At 46.5% G+C, this 20649-nt stretch overlaps 1 protein-coding gene across 1 annotated transcript in view; it reads right to left on the bottom strand.

Moving 5' to 3' along the window:
• The window catches only part of MCMDC2 (minichromosome maintenance domain containing 2), a 1367419-nt gene that overhangs the window by 999717 nt on the left and 347053 nt on the right, over nucleotides 1–20649 (bottom strand). Inside the window, exon 5 of the mRNA XM_086965823.1 lies at nucleotides 18605–18727. Coding sequence (XP_086821949.1) covers nucleotides 18605–18727 — 123 coding nt within the window. The remainder of the gene's footprint in view (nucleotides 1–18604; nucleotides 18728–20649) is intronic.

The raw sequence follows: 20649 nt of genomic DNA, 5'->3' as shown, positions 1-20649 counted from the left end.
TCGCGCCGAAGTCGCGCTCAAGTCAAGCCCGTCTGCGCCCGTCTGCGGCCGATCGTGGCCCGCGGCCGCTCATTATGCCCATTTTATTACCTACACCTCCTCAGATCTCTTGCTGCTTCGTGGCACTTTCTCCTTACCAGCCCTTGCCAAACAGGCTGCGTCGGACTGTGGTATCCTAATCTCTTCACTCACCCCCAACCCTGTCACTTCGCCTCCCTGCCCTGTGTCGACATCCCCGCATTTCCTCCCGCCATCGCTGGAGGTTACACCACTGTCCGTGGTATATCTTAATACGCGGTCTCTGGTGAAACACCAGCTGGAAATCTTCCAACTTTTGGACAATGGCTCTATAGATATCCTTCTTCTGTCAGAAACTTGGCTTACTGAGGATTCAGTTCCTGATATCCTTGCTGCCATCCCTGCCGGCTATTATATCCTGCAAACTAATCGTTTAGCGAGGCAAGTCGGTGGGGGGGTGGCTGCTATTATCCGCTCCCAGTATGTTTTTACTACCTTAGTCTGTGCAGCGATTCCCAGGACTGAATGTCTCACTGTCAAATTTACGTCTCCTAGGTTTTATTTGGTTGTTGTTCTTATTTACCGACCCCCTAATCCCATGCCTTTCTTTCCCCGTCAGTTTGCTGATTATATTTCTCAGTTGACTATCAACAATGCCAAGGTCATGATTATTGGTGATCTTAATTATTGGCCCTCTGATCCCCGAGAAAGCCATCTCTCGGTGGAATTCTCTGACCTTTTATCAGGCCTGAACTACTATCAACATATCACCAATCCCACCCATTGCAAAGTCCACATCCTAGATCAGTTGTGGACAACTAATCCAGATATCTCCTCTCTCATTGTGACCCCATACTCTTGGTCAGACCACTACTTTATTTCTTTTGTTCTCAACTTGCTCACTTCTAACCATCCTCCTCCTTTGACCAACTTCCATGCTCGGAACTGGAAGAAAGCCAATCTAGTGGAACTCCATTCCATTTTGTCTTCTTCAATCCCTCCTACCTCGACTTTGGTGTCTCACCAGGCTTCCCTCCTTGATCAATGGCTATTATCTGCTTGCAATTCCATCGCCCCTTTAAAAAATATAAAAACCAGGCGCCCTCATGACGCCCAGAGTTGGTTTACGGACCAACTGAAGGCAGATAAATTGGCCTTACGTCAGGCGGAGCGGCGCTGGAGGCGTAATTATGACCATCAGATGAAAACTGATTTTGTGGACCGTCTGAGAACTTATAAAAAATCCATTCTATCGGCTAAAACGATCTACTTTTCTCAAAAAATTCTGGAGTCCGCCTCTAAGACAAAGGATATTTTTTCCATTGTGAATGAGCTCTCTCTTCCAGATCGAGTTACCCTCCAACCTCAACCTTCCCAATCCTTGTGTGACTCACTTAATGTTTTCTTTATTGATAAAATTATCAATATTAAGAAAAATATCCATTTGCCCTCAACTCCTCACTCCCCTCCCTTACCCCCCAGAAACCCTTGTCGCCTGGATGCTTTCCCTCCGATCTCCCTTTCTGAGTTCTGTTCTCTCCTGCACAAAGTGAGCTCTGGCTCCCCTATCGACTGCTGTCCTCCCCAAGTTCTTAGGGACATTTTCTTGGCCTGCCCCGATCCTCCCCTGGCCTTACTTACCAACTCTCTGGCGTCAGGTGTGGTTCCGGATTCTTTTAAACAGGCAGTGGTGACACCTATTCTAAAAAAGATAAATGCCGACCCCACGGTCTTAAGTAATTATAGACCTATTTCCCTTCTACCCTATCTGGCAAAAATTCTAGAGACTTATGTCACCCGTTGCCTGAGCACCTTTATTGAGACTTCATCTTTCCTGGAGGCCCAACAAGCCGGATTCCGCCCCCTCCATTCCACCGAGGCGGTTATTGTGGCTGTCATGGACACCCTCAGGAAGGGCGCCGATAATAACATCCCTCAAGCCCTAGTCCTCTTGGATCTATCGGCGGCTTTTGACACGGTCGATCACACTATACTGATCGACCGTGTCAGGAACGCCGGTATTCAGGGCATGGCTCTTGAGTGGGTCAGGTCTTTCCTGGATAATCGCTCTCAGGCAGTGCATTTTTCTACCTTCTCGGCTTCCTACTCTCCCTTGTCCTGCGGTGTCCCTCAGGGCTCCGCTTTATCCCCTTTATTATTTAATTTATACATGCAACCTCTTTTTTTTTTCCTCCGCAAATCTGCCGCTACCATCTTCAATTACGCGGATGATTTACAGTTAATTTTTCCCACTGATTCCTCCCTTTCCTCACGTACTACCTTTCAATCCACCATTTTTATGATTTCTGAGTGGATGTACCATAGTCAACTTAAATTAAATCCCACTAAGACTGAGCTTCTCTTGGTGGGAGGAGCGGCCAATCCTTGGAATGCCAACTTTTGGCCTCCCTCACTAGGGCTCCCCCCCGTCCTGTCAGCTCGGTGAAGAGCCTTGGCGTGGTCATCTCTAGTGACTTATCCATGGGGCCCCAGATCAGTGCGGTGACGTCATCCTGCTTTTACCAACTACGCAGGATACGAAAAACCTGTAGATTTCTTACCAGAGACGCACTGATCCTTGTCATCATGGCCCTGGTCACGTCAAGAATTGACTACGCCAACACCTTGTATGCCGGTATTCCTGCATACCTCCTTCACAAGCTGCAACTTGTGCAAAATCAGGCTGCTCGCCTGATTTATCACCAACCCTGACATCAACATGTCTCGCCGCTACTGCGGTGCCTTCATTGGCTCCCTGTAGCTAAGCGCTGCATCTTTAAACTGGGCTGCACAATTTTTAAAGCCCTTGCTGACCTGACTCCTATTTTTATCTCTTCTAAATTGAAATGCTATGTCCCTTCTAGAAACCTCCGCTCCTCTGGCCACAATCTGCTAGTCATCCCAAAAACCAAACGGAAAAAACATGGCGGCTCGAGTTTCTCTTTCTGCGCCCCTACAACCTGGAATGCTTTTCCGCCTGCCATCCATCACTGCTCCACCTATGGCTCTTTCCGTAAACTGTTAAAAACTTTTCTTTTTCAGTCTGCTGCTGAGTAAAACACACGTCCCTGCCTCCCCGCATTTGTCATGAGCGCCATGAAACCGTACGGTGTCCGAGCGCGGTATAAATGTTTTTACCATACCATACCATGTGCTTTTTTTTTTACACAGTTTGAGGTTTGCAAAGGATGGTGGGTAACAGAACGTGGTAAGAGCCACACAAGTCACCCCATTCTGGCTTCGCCTGGGTGTCTAGTTTAAAAAAATGTATAGGTTTGCTTGCTTCCCTATGTGCTGGCAGAGCTAGGGTTCAAACTCCACAGCTAGGCACTTTGCAAAAAAAGGGTAAGTTTTCACTGAAAAAAATGTTGTGTGTCCACGTTGTGTTTTGCCTTGTTTTCTGTCGCGGGCACTAGGCCTACCCACACAAGTGAGGTACAATTTTTATCGAGAAACTTTGTGGAATGCAGGGTGGGTGGAATGTTGTGGATCCATGTAGATTCCAGAACATTCCATCACAGAAATGTGAGGAAAATGTGTTTTTCTTTACATAGTTTGAGGTTTGCAAGGGATTCTGGGTAACCCTGGTTGTCTAGTTTGTGAAAATCTGTAGGGTTGATAGGTTTCCCTAGGGGCCGGCAGAGCTAGGGTCCAACATCCACATGAAGGCACTTTGCAAAAAAAGGTCAGTTTTCACTATAAAAATGTGGTGAGTCCATGTTGCGTTTTGGCCCGTTTCCTGTTGCGGGCACTAGGGCTACCCATACAAGTGAGGTACCATTTTTTTCGGGAGACTTTGGGGAATGTGGGGTGGGTAGAATTTTGTGGATTCACCCAGATTCCAGAACTTTCCATCACATAAATGTAAGGAAAATGTGTATTTTGGACACATTTTGAGATTTGCAAGGGATTCTGGGTAACAGAACCTAGTGAGAGCCACACAAGTCACCCCATCCTGGCTTCCCCTGGGTGTCTAGTTTAAAAAAATGTATAGGTTTGCTATGTTTCCCTAGGTTCTGGCCGAGCTAAGGTTCAAAATCCACAGCTAGGCACATTGCAAAAAAAGGGTCTGTTTTCACTGGAAGGATTTGATGTGTCCACATCGTGTTTTGGGCCGTTTCCTGTCGCAGACACTAGGCCTAATCACACAAGTGAGGTAGCGTTTTTATCGGGAGATTTAGGGGAATACAGAATAGTAGAACAAGTATTATTACCAATTGACTTTCTTTGCATTTCTGTCTTCCAAATGTAAGACAATTAGTAACAAAAGAAGTCATTTTGAAAAATGACCTCTAATTCACATGTTTGTATGGGTACCCACAATTTTGGAGATGTGCAAAAAAACACTGCTTCTAAACTATATATTTTGTTCCCATTTCAGAAATACATTGGTTTCCTTGGTATCTATTTTTCACTCTTTATAGTTTACCAATTATACACAATAACTAGCAGTGAGGGTGGTAAACAAAGTGCACACAGGTGTACGTTCCGGGATGCTTGATTCACAGTTCTGATCAAGCTCTACCTTATGTGGGCCCACTACCACTTGGCCACAAACAACACAGCTACAATCTATGCAAAAGGAGTGTGTGATTCATCAATCCTTTATTGATAATTAATGTTCCAAGCAGAATGCTCATGTATCGTCCATTCTTTATATACCACACAGAAAAAATTAATCGGGAGTCTTATTAGTTGAAAAACGAATTCCAAATTTATTGTTCAATTTAATTTCTCAACAAAAAAGTACACAATCGAGTCAATCCAGCCAACGCGTTTTGTCCTATGCAGACCCCATCAGGGCTGCAAATTGAAAACAAGTATGTCAATGATCGTTGTTTTCAAATGAATGTTACACATCTATATGATAAGATATTCAAATTAATCACTACTAACCGGTACACAATAAAAAAACATTGCATGACGCAGCTCAGTTATTGGCTCTGGGTTCCCCGGGTTCTTGGTAAAACCTACAAGTCCTATTTATTCCCACAACCTGAAGGGACCAGCGGATTTAATGGTATGTTGCTTCAAATAATCTGTCATACTTAGAGGAAGTTACAGGTGAAAATGTTGGCACAAGTGGTTGTTTTTTTAAACTCATTTTCTATATTCAACTTTTAGTTTCTGTAAAAAACCTTGCAGGATCTACACAAATGACATATCAACAAAGGAAGAGTGTCCGTCAGTATGGCGTTAATATAGTGGAGATAGCACGTAGAAATATAAAGCCAGCTGTGGTTGTTCACAAGACTGGCCCAGCTTTCAAGAAAAAATTCATGATTTTTTCAGGAAACCCTCACTCACCCTAGTGGTGACATGCTTCATCATCGAGTCCACTAGGGAGATCGAGTACCTCCCCAGTGTGCTACGACGCCAGGAGACTGCGGAGCAGGTTTTGTGAGAGTGAAGAGTGAAAAAGGTGTGGTTAAAAATGTCAGAGGTTGTCCCAAAAAATCATTTATTCGCTGGTCAACTTGACATATTAAAATTAAGAACTATGTGCAGGGAAACTATCCAAAAGAAATACTGGTGTTTCCCTGTTAGGGGAAGGTCAACATGTTTCTGCCCTTTAAGTGTGTGAATTTACAGGGCTTTCGTCAGGACCAGTAAGCGAGTGTTGCCTCAACAGGTATAGGCGCGCTAAGGCCTACCCTGCCGTAGGCAGTGAAAGTTAAAAAGTTGTACTATGTGTAAAAATTGGTGTGTGAAATACAAACCAAACCAAAAGGCTAGGGGATTTACCTCTATTGCGAGGAGCCCAGAAGTCTGCAGGTAGGTGAAAGACAGACAAACAAACAATACACATAACATAAAAAGAACAGACAGTCATTACTGATCTAGTATTGTTGCCATTCAACTCATAGTGTGGCGTGGTACGTGCTAACAAACCTATCAAAGGCCGTGGCCGTGATGGAATGCATTGTAGAATGGAGATTATGCCCAAGAACCACGGTGATGGGCCTCAACTAGAACCACACCATTTTAACCACACCTTTTTCACTCTTCACTCTCACAAAACCTGCTCCGCAGTCTCCTGGCGTCGTAGCACACTGGGGAGGTACTCAATCTCCCTAGTGGACCCGATGATGAAGCATGTCACCACTAGGGTGAGTGAGGGTTTCCTGAAAAAATCATGAATTTTTTCTTGAAAGCTGGGCCAGTCTTGTGAACAACCACAGCTGGCTTTAAATTTCTACGTGCTATCTCCACTATATTAACGCCATACTGACGGACACTCTTCCTTTGTTGATATATCTACTGATTGGGGACTAAGAGTGCCCTTGAACCCTGTCTCTCCCTTTGTTGACTGATCTACACAAATGACCCCTTGCTGAATTCAAATTTCTTGTTTAGTTTTCAGAAATGTATAGCTTTCTGGGGTCCATTATTGGTTTCATAACCCTTTCTACCACTAACTGGAAGGAGGTTGAAAGCACAAAAAATAGCAAACCTATGCTATGTCCCAGTAAAATGCCAAAACTGTGGGAAACATTTTGGATTTCTGACAAAAGTCCGCCTGTCCCTGAAAGCTGAGAAGATGGTGATTTCAGCACTACAAACCCTGCGTTGATACCATTTACAGGGAACAAACCAGACCCTTTCTTCTGCAGCAATTCTTTCCCATTTTTTTAAATCCTCATGATGTTGGAAGAAAAGGATGCAATTTGACGTGGATACCTTATGTCGACAAAAAGTTACAGGGGCCTAAGTGCGAACTACCCCAAATAGCCTAAAAAAGGCTGAGCACGCGGGGAAGAGGCCTAGCATCGAAGGGGTTAAGTGTGCACTAAATACTAAGCCAGCCTCCTACAATAAGCACAGAGTTAAGTAGACAACTGATGGACCACAAGCCCTCTGAGGCATAGGGAGCAGATTTTCAGGTATTCTATAGCAAGACAAGCCAGATCAATTGCAGACCACATATGTCTACTGCCTTGATACAATCTGAGCACAACAGTAGGGCAAGGGCCACAGCCAATTGTGCACACTGCAGTTAACGCACAAACAGTGTCAGGATAAAGGCAATAAATGCAGTCTTTGTGAGGGTCATTGATGTGGAGCTGCTTCTTGGAACACGTACCACAGGCCCTGAACAGGATCTTCCTCTCTTTGTCTGACATGTTTGAGTAAAGAACAAATACAGACTCAAGGATATATCTCTCTCCTTTCCCTTATTTTGCTAACAATTTATGACTTGATTGCGAGTGATTTTAAAACTTGTACATATTTTAGCCGGTCTTTTTTAAAATATCTTGACTTGCCTACTTGTTAGACCCGACGAGATTACTTCGTCCTAGGGTCCCTGATACTGGTCTCTCTCCCCCGGCACAGCCGATTGGAGCGCTCACGCCGGCTGGGAGAACACGAAACCGCCATCTTGGGGGGAGGCAGGGTAGCGCTCCAGCTCGTGGACGCCTCCCACCCTCCTCCGGAAATGGATAAAAGAAAGGGGATATTCCGCCCGCGCCGAAGGCACGTCTAAGGCAAGCCCGTCTGCGCCCGTCCGCGCCGGGCCCGCGCCTAGCGCCGGTCCCCCTGCCTCTCGACCCTCAATAATCACCTGGACCAATAGGCAGCTTCATCTGCTGAGACAAGGCGTCTGCACCCCAGATGCTTGCTGCTGTCCTCTTGGCCTAGAGAATTCTACTTACAACTGCTCAGTGTGCAAATTCGCCATTACTCTCCAGCGGAATCTGGACCCTCCTTCCCGGAAGGTAATTAAACCCCAGTCTCCCCCAAAGTTAAAGGTGGCCCTAGTTAACTGCCGATCTTTGCCTGCTCATGCCACTGATATATGGCTATCATTGGACACTCAGAAGTGGGATATTTTATTCCTTACTGAAACATGGCTTAAAGATACCTCCAAACCTGACATACACCTGGCCACTCCCCCTGGCTATCGATTGATGGGTATCAATCGAGTCAAAAATAAATCTGGAGGAGGCCTTGCTGTTATTCTTAAATCTCACCTTAACTTGAGCATAAAGAAACTAACCAACCTTGGGCTTATTGAAGCCATGTATTTCACGATTATGGATTCAGCCACTATTATTTTTGCCGGCATCCTGGTCTATAATCCTCCTTCGGCTTCTACTTCCTCTCTTAACACTTTAGTGCACACTATTGCTGATCTCTCCCTTAACCCCTTCCATGCTCATGACGAGCTCAGCTCGTCATGAGGCACAGTTGAGCTGTGCTGATGACGAGCTGAGCTCGTCATGACACCAGCAAAATGGCAATTTCCAGCACAGGGGAAAAATAACCACAGCAGCGATGTGGATAAACACTCTCATTTTACGGTGTTGGGGGATTTCAATTTACATGTTGACAATCCTTCCTGTGCACAAGCATCTTTCCTATTTGAAACCTTACAAGGATTAACTTTGTACAAATTAGTTAAGGGCCCAACACACAAAGCTGGCCATACCCGTGACCTCATAATCACGAATCATCCCGGCGTAACCTCCCTTTCTGCCCTGCCCCTTACATGGTCTGACCATTTTCTCCTTCCTTTTGAAATTACTATCCCTTCCCTGCCCCCCCCCCCCTCCTCTATCAATAGAGAAAACGGGCGCAAATGGTCTAAAGTTACCTCTGACACCATTGACCCTTGTTTCTTCTATCAGTTCAATCCTTCTGTAGACTTTAATGAGGAAGTTGTTAGATATAACTCCGCCCTTACCTCCGCACTGGATGCTATTTCCCCACTAGCTCCTATCACTTCCGCTAGATCTCGTCCTTCTGCTCCTTGGTTCTCCCCCACGTTGCGAGAGGAAAAGAGTCGATGCAAACAGCTTGAACGTAAATGGCGCCAGTCCTATGATCCTACTGCCAAAGCAGTTTATAAGGTGGCTTTGAATAAATTTCAAAAACTCAAACGGACCACGATGAGATGTTACTTCTCACAGCTCATTAAATTGGCAGAGAACTCTACCAAAACTCTCTTCAAAATAGTGAAGGATTTTGTGAATTCCCCCTGCCTTGAAGACCCAGAGCTCTCCCACTCAGGCCCTTTGCAATGGACTTTCTGATTTCTTTCAGGATAAAATTATCAAGCTATCTTCTTCATTTGATCCAGCTGTATCAAGTCCTTGGACAGCTGAGTCACACTCCCAGCAATGCTCATTTAATTTTTTTGAAGAGCTCACGCTTGATACAGCCATGAAATTAATCAGCCAGGTCACCACTGGATCCAGTCCCTGCCAAAGTGATGGGAAATCTTGCCCCGGTTTTAATCAACCCTCTCCTTTCCATATGGAATTCCTCCTTGACCCATGGTCAGTTCCCTTCAGTGTGGAAGCAAGCTATGCTGCTTCCCATCCTAAAAAAGTCAGATGCGGATCCCACTCTCGGTAACTATCACCCGATATCCCTTCTGCCTAAACCTGCTAAGATCTTAGAAAAAGTGGTTCAGAAACAATTGGCCCATTACTTAGAAACTAACCAGCTGCTGCACGACTCCCAGTCCTGATTTAGAACCGGATTCAGCACTGAGACTGCGCTGCTGGAGGTATCGGAGACAATTCGAGAGTCTGTGGACAGGGGTGAGGAGGCCATGTTGGTCCTCCTCGACCTGTCCGCTGCTTTCGATACAGTGTCCCATGATATACTCCTGACTCGTCTGCAGCAGCTGGGGATCGGAGGCACTGCCCTGACCTGGATTAAATCTTTTCTCTCAGGGAGGACTCAAAGGGTTCTCCTTCGTCCCTTTGAATCGGAGAACAAACCTCTTCTGTGCGGTGTGCCCCAGGGCTCGGCCTTGAGCCCTCTTTTGTTTAATGTGTACCTAGGCCCGCTTGCCAGGGTAGTTGAGTCTTGGGGGGTCAGGGTGGTCTCTTACGCTGATAATACTCAGCTTGTCTTTTCTTTTAGAGACCACTCTGACTCCCACTTCTCTAACTTTCGCAACTGCCTTGGCAACATATGCTCGTGGATGGCTTCTAACCATCTGGTTTTGAATACTGACAAAACGGAGGTTCTTTTACTTAGCCAAAAATCTGCCCCCCCTCCACCCTGTGGTGGCCTACTGTCCTGAACCCCCCTCCTAGTCCTGTCCAGTCTGCCCGCAATCTTGGCTTCCTATTTGATAACTCTATGTCCTGTAAAGCTCAGGTCAACAGAGTTACCTCTGCCTGCTTTGGCAAACTGCGCATGATTAGGAAGATCTTTCCCTATCTCCCTTTGGTGTCCCGCAAAACGATTGTCCATGCTCTTATCACGGCACATCTAGACTATGCCAACAGCCTGTATGCCGGTTCCCCCCTCTACCTTATTGAAAGGCTGCAAGTTGTTCAGAATGCGGTGGCTAGACTCATTGGAAATATCCCTGTTCGTAACTCTGTAGCAGCCTACCGGAAAGAATTACATTGGCTCCCCATCTCCCGTCGCATTCAATTTAAAATTCTGTTTCTTGCCTTTCGTGCTATAAACGGAACTGGCCCGACCTACCTGAGTAAAAGACTCAAACTATCTGTATCCGTCAGATCCTTGAGATCAAACAGCCTTCGTCTTTTGGTGGCACCCAGATTTCGTCGCGCCAGGAGTGGTGGCAGAACGTTCGGAGTGGCCGCGGCTAAGTATTGGAACAGCCTCCCTCTGGACCTCAGGTTCAGTGAGTCAGAGCAAGTATTCCGACGGAAACTCAAGACCTGGCTGTTTACTAATCTTTAAGATTATTTATCCTTTGAGGCTCTCTGTAGTTCCGGGTTATGATGGACATGCACCTGGTATTTCCATCTCATGAATGACATGTATTTCACAGCGCCGGGACACCCCCTTCTGGGGGTAGCTGCGCGCTTTATAAGCTTCTTAAATAAATAAATAAATAAGGAGGCGCTAGGGGGCGCACAGCGGAATGGCTGCCTAGCTTGCAGCTCCGCCGGGCGGATCGAAATATCGCCAAATAATTGTGTTTAAACGGATCACGGCGAGACACGGAACATACCTCCGTGCATGGGAGGATAAGGTGCACAATCGAGGTGATGGCCGTGCACGCCTGACCACGGATTCCTCCGGTACAGCCTGATGTTCCCACCGGCCGTGAGCGACAACATGGCGGACGGCGCTCGGGTCCGTCTGGGACGGATGCGGTGAGCCCCGATCAAGAGGTGCACGGAGGATGGATGCGGTGAGCCCCGATCAAGAGGTGCACGGAGTGGCTTTGTGGACACGGGCTTTGGGACTAGGAGCAACTGTCTTGGTGGTAGTCGAGTGGACTCTGTGCCGGTGAAATGCCCGTGTCCGAGCGGTGCTCCTGCTGAAAACATGGCGGCTGTATAAGATCGGCTCAACCCCGCTGGGCAGCACATCGGACTGCCGCACCTCCGGTAAGCCTCAGGCACTATTTGCTCACGTTCTCCATAGACGGCGGGGTCCTCTACCCTACATTGCGGCGTAACGCCTACTCGGCATGTTACACTCGTGACAGGCGCAAGATGGCGGCGCCTATATTCAAATAGTCGCCTCATGCTGGGGATTGCACAACGGGACGGACTGCTGTGACTTGGCGGGCGGACAGTCTTGGCGCTTCCTCGTGGGTACTGAAAAATTTCAGATGCAGACACTGTTAACCCATGGGTGACCCACTGTGCATTAACAAAACAAGCCGCCATATGGTCGTGTGCGGCGGAGAAGACACGAAACCCGCTCAGTGCCATTGATCCACGTCACAACTGCTTAACTGCCATGTTGGGAGATTGGGCACATCTGTCTGCACGTCACTGATATTAGCGCTGTATATCTGCTGTGGGCGCTGACGGAGGGCACCGGATCCTTTCCCTGGGGAACCTACAGGCGCCATCTCGCTGTGTTGAGGCAACCACTGGAATGCAGCGACAGGTGAATTGGAAACAATGCGCACACCCGACCTGTTCACCGCCGGACCCACGCGGGTTATCTAGCGAAGGAGGATACCATTCAAACGTCGAGCACTCTTGGTATGCGGACAGTGACACCTTGTAGTACAGCGCTTGCACCATTCTTCTGACTGCAACCATACGAGGCTCATTGCTACAGCAGGACCGAGACGACAGCGGGTGCCACCCGGATGTGACTGCGGAGTGCACTGAGCTGAACATCATGGGGAAGCCAGATAATAAACAGCCGAAAATCACCTTTGAGGCGCGGAAGACGCCACGTGGTCAAAATGGTGCTACGGAGGAGGAACAAGACACAGATCCCCAGGAGGGAAGCGCTATGGAAACTATCCTGAAAGCCATACAAACAAACCTGCAGGACATTAATGGCAAACTGGATCATTTAACGGGTAGAGTCGACAGCATGGCGGCGAAACTCGACAAACAAGGCGAAAGATTGGATACGGCAGAGACCAGAATCTCAACGGTAGAGGACGAATCGCGCACCACGTCAACTAAATGCGCAGGCATGGAGAAGGTCCTAGAAGTAATAAAGGCCAAGTCGGAGGAGTTGGAAGCCAGATCGAGACGTAACAACATACGAATAGCGGGTCTGCCGGAATCAAGCAACACAGGTCGGATGGAGCCATATGTGGAGCAGCTATGCAAGGACCTGTTCGGCGCCGATAACCTGTCATCCATCTTCATTATCGAACGTACACACAGATCCCTGGCACCGCAGCCCAAACCAGGAGCGGCGCCGAGACCTATAATTGCGTGAGTTCTAAACTACCGGGATAGAGACGCTATATTGAGGATGGCGCGGGAAAAAGGTGAAATTCAACACCAAGGCAACAAATTGGAATTTTATCCAGACTTCACGTTTGCTGTACAACAAGCACGTAAGGAATTCAACGAGGTTAAGGCTAAACTTCGTGACCTGCAGATCCCCTATGCTATGCTGTACCCTGCCAGACTGAAAGTCACCTGGGATGGCAAGCTGGTGTTTCTGTCGACACCCAAGGCAGCGATGGACTTCATCAAGGCGACGGTGTCCAAATGTAAACGATCGAACCGCAAAGACAGGCATACGGATTCAGAATGACGGTAAGCTTGTGGGGTATACTGTTTCCAATAACTAACCACCTGCTGGCACAAATGACTTTTTTTTATCCCCTCGACAAAGACTGCTATTCTGCGCCCAGACTTTGTGAACATGGCCTGGTGTCATTTTCTGCTGCAATGACCAGGGAACATTGTGGAGCAGTGATAGCTAACTAACTAGCTGCAAATTGAGAAGCTTTGTATATTTGAGTAGATACCTGATCACTCCTCCATGGCAGGAGGAACCGTAATGCAAAGATGTGTGGGCTAATCACAGACTCATGACTGTCAATTCTACATCCACATTTGGCGTTCTCAATGTCTCATTTGATGATGTGTAGAATTTTACTAGGCACCATACGTGGCTGATATGCACCAATATGTTCATTTTACTTGCTAGTCAGCCGTGATCTGTTGACATATTTTGGATCTGCTCACGTCCTTTAGTTAGGGTGGTGTGATGCGTCCTCGGCGGACCTATACTAGGGCGGTCCCCGACCAGTTATGTTGATACTCGTTGTTTTAAGGGTACAATGGCTTCGGCAGATTTGGGTTGCTGGAGTGGGAGGGACATGGGTCAGTTGGGGCTTGTTGAATTCCAAACAACCGGGACGATTGAGACGCACTGCTGGACGCCGCTTATGGATGTGTATCATTAAGTCGGAGTTAAATGTTCAATTGTTATGCTGCACTATGCTGGGAGTGGGGGGATCAGTATATGCTGGCTTGTATGAGAAGATACTCAAACAGACATGGTGAATAGCGATAATTTGAATCTCCTAACATGGAATGTACGGGGCCTCACAAATCCCAAGAAGGTGCGACAGATATTCGCATGTCTAGACAGACATCATATTGACATAGCGCTGCTACAGGAGACCCATTTGGATCCCACATTGCGCAGACCTATTGGGACACGCTGGGCGGAGACATGCACTTCGGCGGTGTATTCCTCATACTCTAGAGGGGCGATGATATTGGTCAAGAAGGGCACTGACTACAGGATTGAACGCACGATTGTAGATAGAAACGGAAGATATGTGATTATATCAGGGAAACTGAGGGGGCAAATGATAATGATAGTGAATGTATACGGCCCAAACACTGACTCCCCAGAGTTCTTCCAGGAACTCTGGGCTCACTTACTAGATTTCAGTGACACTACCAATTAATGTAACCTTGCGAAATGCAGAGGATCGCTCAGCGACTTCCACTGAACCTCATAAGAAGGCCAGGGAGAAATTGTGGGACATTATGAAGGACAGGTCACTCAGGGACATCTGGAGGGTGCGCAATCCAACCAGACCGGGTGAAACACACGTCAACATGGCACGCGGGAGTTGGTCCAGAATAGATTGTTGGCTGGGAACAGATACAGCGGTACTATGGGCAACGAAGATAGCCACACTTCCTCGCACACTGTCCGACCACAACCCCGTGGTGCTCTCACTACAGATTCCTCACCATACACCTCCACCTTTCAGTTGGTGTTTTAATGCACGTACGTTATTAGACCCAACATACGTCACTGCTGTGACGGCTGCCATTCAAGACTACTTCCACTTAAACGAAGGTTCCGTTGAGGACCCATGTGTCCTATGGGAAGCATTTAAGGCGACACTTCGAGGGGTGTGTATCAGCACCTCTGCTGGGATACTAAAAGATATTAGAGCACAGATCTCCAGACTTGAACACAAATTGGCGACACTGGAGCAGGAACATACACGCACAGGTAGAGCAGATTTGCTGGGTGAGATTAAACAGACACTCATTGAGCATCAACAGTTTGCAGATGATGAATTGAAGTACATCACCAAACGTCCGCAGGCTAGACAATTTGGAGAAGGAGGGCGACCTGGCAGGGTTCTAGCGAGGAAAATCTGTGGGGAGAGAGGAGCGCAGACCATTACCCAGATTCGTGACAAAAATGGTCAATTGCACACACAAGCTGCAGACATACTTCGTAGCTTTGTTCATACATACTCGGACATTTACACCTCACAACACCCAGCACCAACTCAGGAAACGCTGCGTTATCTGCAGGATATAACCATTGCATGGTTATCGGATGGCCAAAGAGAATTTCTAGCACAACCCATAACTGTTGAAGAAGTGACCGCCATAGTTCTTGCGCTCCCCAACGGCAAGGCACCTGGGCCTGACGGGTATACCTGCGAATTCTACAAGAAATTTGTAGACCTGCTCACCCCCCATATGGTTGCAATGTATGGTGCCGCCTTTGACCAGGCGACATTACCCCCGTCACTGCGGGAGGCAGTAATTATCACCCTTCTAAAACCGGGTAAAACACCTGACGACTGTGATTCATATTGTCCACTCTCCCTTTTAAATGTAGACTCAAAGATCCTGGCCAAACTGCTGGCGAACCGCCTGCAACCCCTGATGACGAATCTGGTCCTACCGGACCAAGCTGGATTCGTCCCAACGAGAGACACCTCCCATAATACTAGAACATTATTTGCACTGTCCCACTACCTAACTCCCCAGACCAAAGCGGTGGCAGTGATGCTTGACGCTGCCAAAGCGTTCGACTCCATTGAATGGCCCTATATTCTAGCGATTCTGCAGAGGATGGGATTCCCGTCGAGGTTCATTACCTGGGTGACGCTGCTGTACACGAACCCACAGGCGAGAGTGAGGGTGAATGGGTACATTTCCGAGCCCTTCCCTATAGCCAGGGGAACAAGACAGGGGTGCCCACTGTCACCACTGATCTTTGCTCTGGTCCTAGAACCCCTTGCCTGTATTATCAGACAGACTCATAACCATTCGGCCCTACATTTCCCTGGGAGACCTCTGCATATTTCGTAATATGCTGACGATATGCTCCTGTATGTGCGAGATCCTGAACAAAATCTTAGCACATTGTTGCGGGAATACGTGAGATTTGGCCACCACTCTGGGTTGCAAATCAACTGGGAGAAATCCATCATCATTCCACTTACTGACTCTACCGTCCCCTTCGACCCCGAATTTCCTTTAGACTGGCAAACTGACCCCACGAGATACCTGGGAATCTGGTTTAGTCGGGATCCGGAGGAAGTGATAAGGACCAATTATGGCAGGGTGCTCACAGAGCTTGAAGGTAAAGTGGCCAGGTGGATACAATTACCGCTGTCCCTGGCGAATAGGATTGCCATAGTCAAGATGAATATCCTGCCCGAACTCCTCTATTTATTTAATAACATACCAATCACACCACCCGGGGCTGTCTTCAAGAATATAACATCATTGATTCTAAAACTGATATGGGCGGGCAAACAGGCACGCATTGAACTACGAACACTCACGCTACCCTACGAGAGGGGCGGCTTTTGTGTGCCAGATTTTAGACTCTACTATTTGTGTGCACAGGCCCAATTTGCCGCGCATTGGTATCACCCCACCCCATACCTTACGCACATAGCTATTGAAGAGGGGGATGCACAACCAATTCCGCTAACTGCAATAGTAACACACGAGAGACCACCACTACACGCAAGGGACATTAACACGATAGATACTACTGTCCGAGCATGGAAAGCATTAGGGAGGATGGCTCACAAATTGCCAATATATGCTCCAGCGCTGCCATTACAACATCACCCTGCTCTATCAGTGACAACCGAACAGGTGGGTATGACCCTACTGAAACAAGTGGGCATAGACACGTTCGGTGATCTGTATCACGATGGCACTTTCTGCTGAGTTGAGGACCTAACTTATATCAGCAATCCCACACCACTTTTCAAATTTACATACTGTAGGCTACAGAGGGCAATCAGGGAATTATACACAACCTACCCAGCGGAGCCACCGACACTGCAAACTCTAAAGCTGATCATCGAGTCATCCAATGTTTCACATCTGGTATCTAGAATGTATACAGTAGCCCAAAGTGAAATACCATACACTTCGGACAAAGCGATGCAGAGATGGAATGCTTCCTTATCGGATCCACTAACAGATAGGGAATGGTCCGCAGCCTGCACACTTCTTAAACTGCTCACCCCGAATGGTAACCTCCGCATCACACATCTCAAGTATTTACATCAAACATACCACATGCCACTAAAACTGCATAAATGTGGGTTACGTGAGGATGCCAGGTGTAAACGCTGTGGATATGGTGAGGCGGATTTTGTACATCTGGCTTGGCATTGCCCAAGGATACACACATATTGGGAGGCAGTCACAACTATGCTTGGTAAGGTGGTGGGCGTTGACATAGGATGTACCACAAAAATATGCCTGCTAGGTCTATTGCCAAATGTGAAAGCAGGGAAACAGAAATTCTGTGCCATAGCTCTATTATTAGCTAAGAGACAGGTCTCCAGGTGTTGGGAGGGTGCCACCGTGCCGAACATCAAAGCCTGGCTCAATGATATGACATACTGCAGAGATAAGTTGCTCACGTATGAGGAAGAATTACCCGGTGGATCGCGACCCAGAGACTTCTGGTGCTATCTCACAGACTATTTACTTAGCATTGAGGTAGATGAGGCAGCTGTATAACGTGGTGTTAGTGGGCATGGCGGATGGCACCTATACAAGATCTGCTGACTCTAAGCACAATAAGATAACTTAGGCCTACCTACAACGTCATTAATGTTTTGTAACACACAGGTGGCGACAGAGTGCAGTATTGTCCTGGTTTTTTATTTCTTCTTTTTAGGGTTACGGTTATGTAGAGTTTCATCAAAACCCAAAAATGAAGTTCTCACACACGTCGTGCACAATTGTGTATATCTCACAAGCCATGAAGTCATATTATTGAAGCAAGATTTGCCGCCGGACCCCCGGGTTGCCAGCTGAAAGGCTGTGTAGCGTACAATCCTGTCTTTCTCCTGATCGCGGCCGGCCTCAGGGTTGTAGGCCATCGGATGTGTTTATGTGTGCAACCATCTGATAATAAAGATTGATGTTGAACTTCAAAAAAACAAAAAAAAGAACAAATACAGACTCAAAATGAAGATAAGAGCAGTCTGCAAGTCTATATCAGCCAGAAAAAAAGGTATTTAAGGGTTTAACCTAGCTCTGGAATGAAGAAAACTGAGCAGAGTTCAGTGGAGACTCCCTAGCACGACGTGCGGTAGGAAATCTGAAGGACTGGAACTTCTCACAGCAGTGTTCTAGGAAGCATGGCAAAATGATTAGTACAAACCTATGTTTGGTCTCTTTTTTAACAATGACTATGGTATGTTACAAAACTAAAGGGCCTAGAGCCTTTCTAATCTATGTTTAACTTTCCACTGCTCTCATAATGTACCATGGAACTCCCATCTCGACGACGGGGAATGATTCAAGCATGTGAATCTATTACAGTTCCAATACTTGAGTAAGCTGTGCTACATTTCAATGGACAGAAGTAGCACACATTTAAGATACGACAACTTAATAAAATTAAATAATCAATTTATGCTCACAGCTGTACATCTGCTTGCAGTGTAATGCCAAAATGTGTGCAGTTACATAGAAAATTAGCTAGAAACACTCTTTGATATGTAGATTGACCATATGTAATACTTGTTACATGGGTTAAATACTGGGTTTAGTGATATATGTGATGAACATTCAAATGCAATATTGAGCTAAAAAATGTAATACAAAAAGAAATATATTACCCCCGAGAACTCTGGATTTCATATCTTCTTTAAGTGGTGAAGCACAGAGGTCACATAAAAAATCTTGCCTGATGGTTGCTGATTCTGTTGCACCAGGTGTATGCACTCTGATATACTGATACCCTGATTTGAAATTAAAAAAAGTGCTGCATGTGAATAATTGTGTAATTTAGAGTTTAATGAGATTATAGATTCATTAACACAACTTTACTAATCTGTATCTTCTTCATATAAATATACATGACATGGTGGTTAGATTTACTGACTTGGGATGTGTGTTCAGGCACTCATTGGGTTTAGCACAATAATAACGCAATCATTTCACACTATACAATGAACAAGTTACTTACCATTGGTAATGCTTTATCTGGTAGAGACTCTATGTAGCTGAGGACTCCTTACTTTAGAATAATCTTCAGAAGTCAGACTGGATCCGGATATATTTTGAGCAGTAACCCTGTGTGCCGGTAGGTGGCGTCGTTTGGCTTTGCAACGACTGTGTCAGAAGTGACATGTGCGGTACCTATGTAGGCGCCACTTTGATGCACTGATGTCAGTTACTTTCACAATTTTCCACACCAGGAGTGAAAGAGTCATAATGAGAACTTACCAACGGAGTAAAACAAAACTAAGGCCCTGAGAAGGGTGTCCCTTATACTGTTTATGGCTCACAGAGCGTGGAGGATGGGAGAGTCAGTAAGGAATGTGGGGCTAGATAGAGTCTGTACCAGATAAGGCACTGACGAAGGCAAGTAACTTTTTCATCTGATTGACACTTCGAGTTGCAGATTCCTTACCTTAGAATAGATACCCAAACAATGCCTCACCGGAGGTGGGTCTACAAGGCCAATTTAAAAATTAAAAAGTCCTGTAAGACCGTATGGGAGAAGTGCCCGCCACGACAGATCTGACTGTCTAGACAGTAGTGTTTGTAAATATATACAAAGATGCCTACATTCCTGCCTGACAAATGTCCAGGACAGGGACCCCGTGTGCTAAAGCAGTGGTCATGTTCTGGCCTACATGGAAGTAACAACCTTTGGAAGGTAGCAAGTGTCTGGAGGACCAGCTTGTTTGGGTAGAAGGTGGCGTAGGGAGGTTGAGCCAAGAGTGCCTGCAATTCACTGAACCTCTTGGCCAATGTTATGACCACTAGAAAGGCATATTTGATGTTCAAAAGTCTAGAAGGGCATTGGTGCAGAGGCTCAAATGGTGCACACACCAAGAATGTGAGAACAAGATTTAGATCCCACTGGGCAAAATTAGTGGCCTGGGGAGAAAGATGTACTGCAAGCCTTTAAGAAACCTAGCCACAACAGGTGACTTAAATAAAAAAGGTTGGTTTGGTATCTGCAGGGATGCCGAAATGGCTGAAAGATAACCTTTAACTGTGGCCAGAGCAGAGCTGTGCAGGGATAATAATAGAGCAACCAGAAGAAGCTTGGTTAAAGGTGCATAAAGGGAATCAATGGTATGGGAATCACATCAAGTCACAAACTTATCCCAATGGCAGGGTATACCGACTTGGTTGAGGGACACCTGGCTGCTAAAATCGCATCATAGACTTCGGAAGGAAGGTCAAAATCTGTCAACTGTTGCTGCTCAATATGCATGAATGAAGGTGAAGTGTGTGCAGGTTCGGGGGCAGAACTCTACCCTGTTGCTGCGACAGAAGATCCTCTCAAAGAGGCACTCTGATCGGAGGAGCCTTTAGCTTTATGGACTAGGTCGGAGCACATGTCTTGCCTTTCTTGATATTTTAAGACTTATCAAGGTCATCTTATCCGGATGGCTACTCATTATCGTCATAAATCTTGACATATGGAGTTTGGCAGCCTCTTTTTAGGACAGGTGTATACAGGCTACATATCGCGAAAGCAACATAATATTTGTAGACACCCAGTATTGGATGAAAATAGAGGTTATATATTTCCGGGATCAGCTGCATCAATATTTCTCAAAATTGGGGTGACTCGTATGATCCTGTTGGCCTTTGCAACGAATTCGAAACTCATGCTTATAAATCTATTTTTCAATCATTACCC

Source organism: Lissotriton vulgaris, chromosome 4_1, assembly GCF_964263255.1.
Source record: "Lissotriton vulgaris chromosome 4_1, aLisVul1.2, whole genome shotgun sequence".
Taxonomy (NCBI): Eukaryota; Metazoa; Chordata; class Amphibia; order Caudata; family Salamandridae; genus Lissotriton; species Lissotriton vulgaris.
The sequence above is the reverse complement of the archived record's forward strand: the minus strand, read 5'-3'. Positions and strand labels throughout refer to the sequence as shown.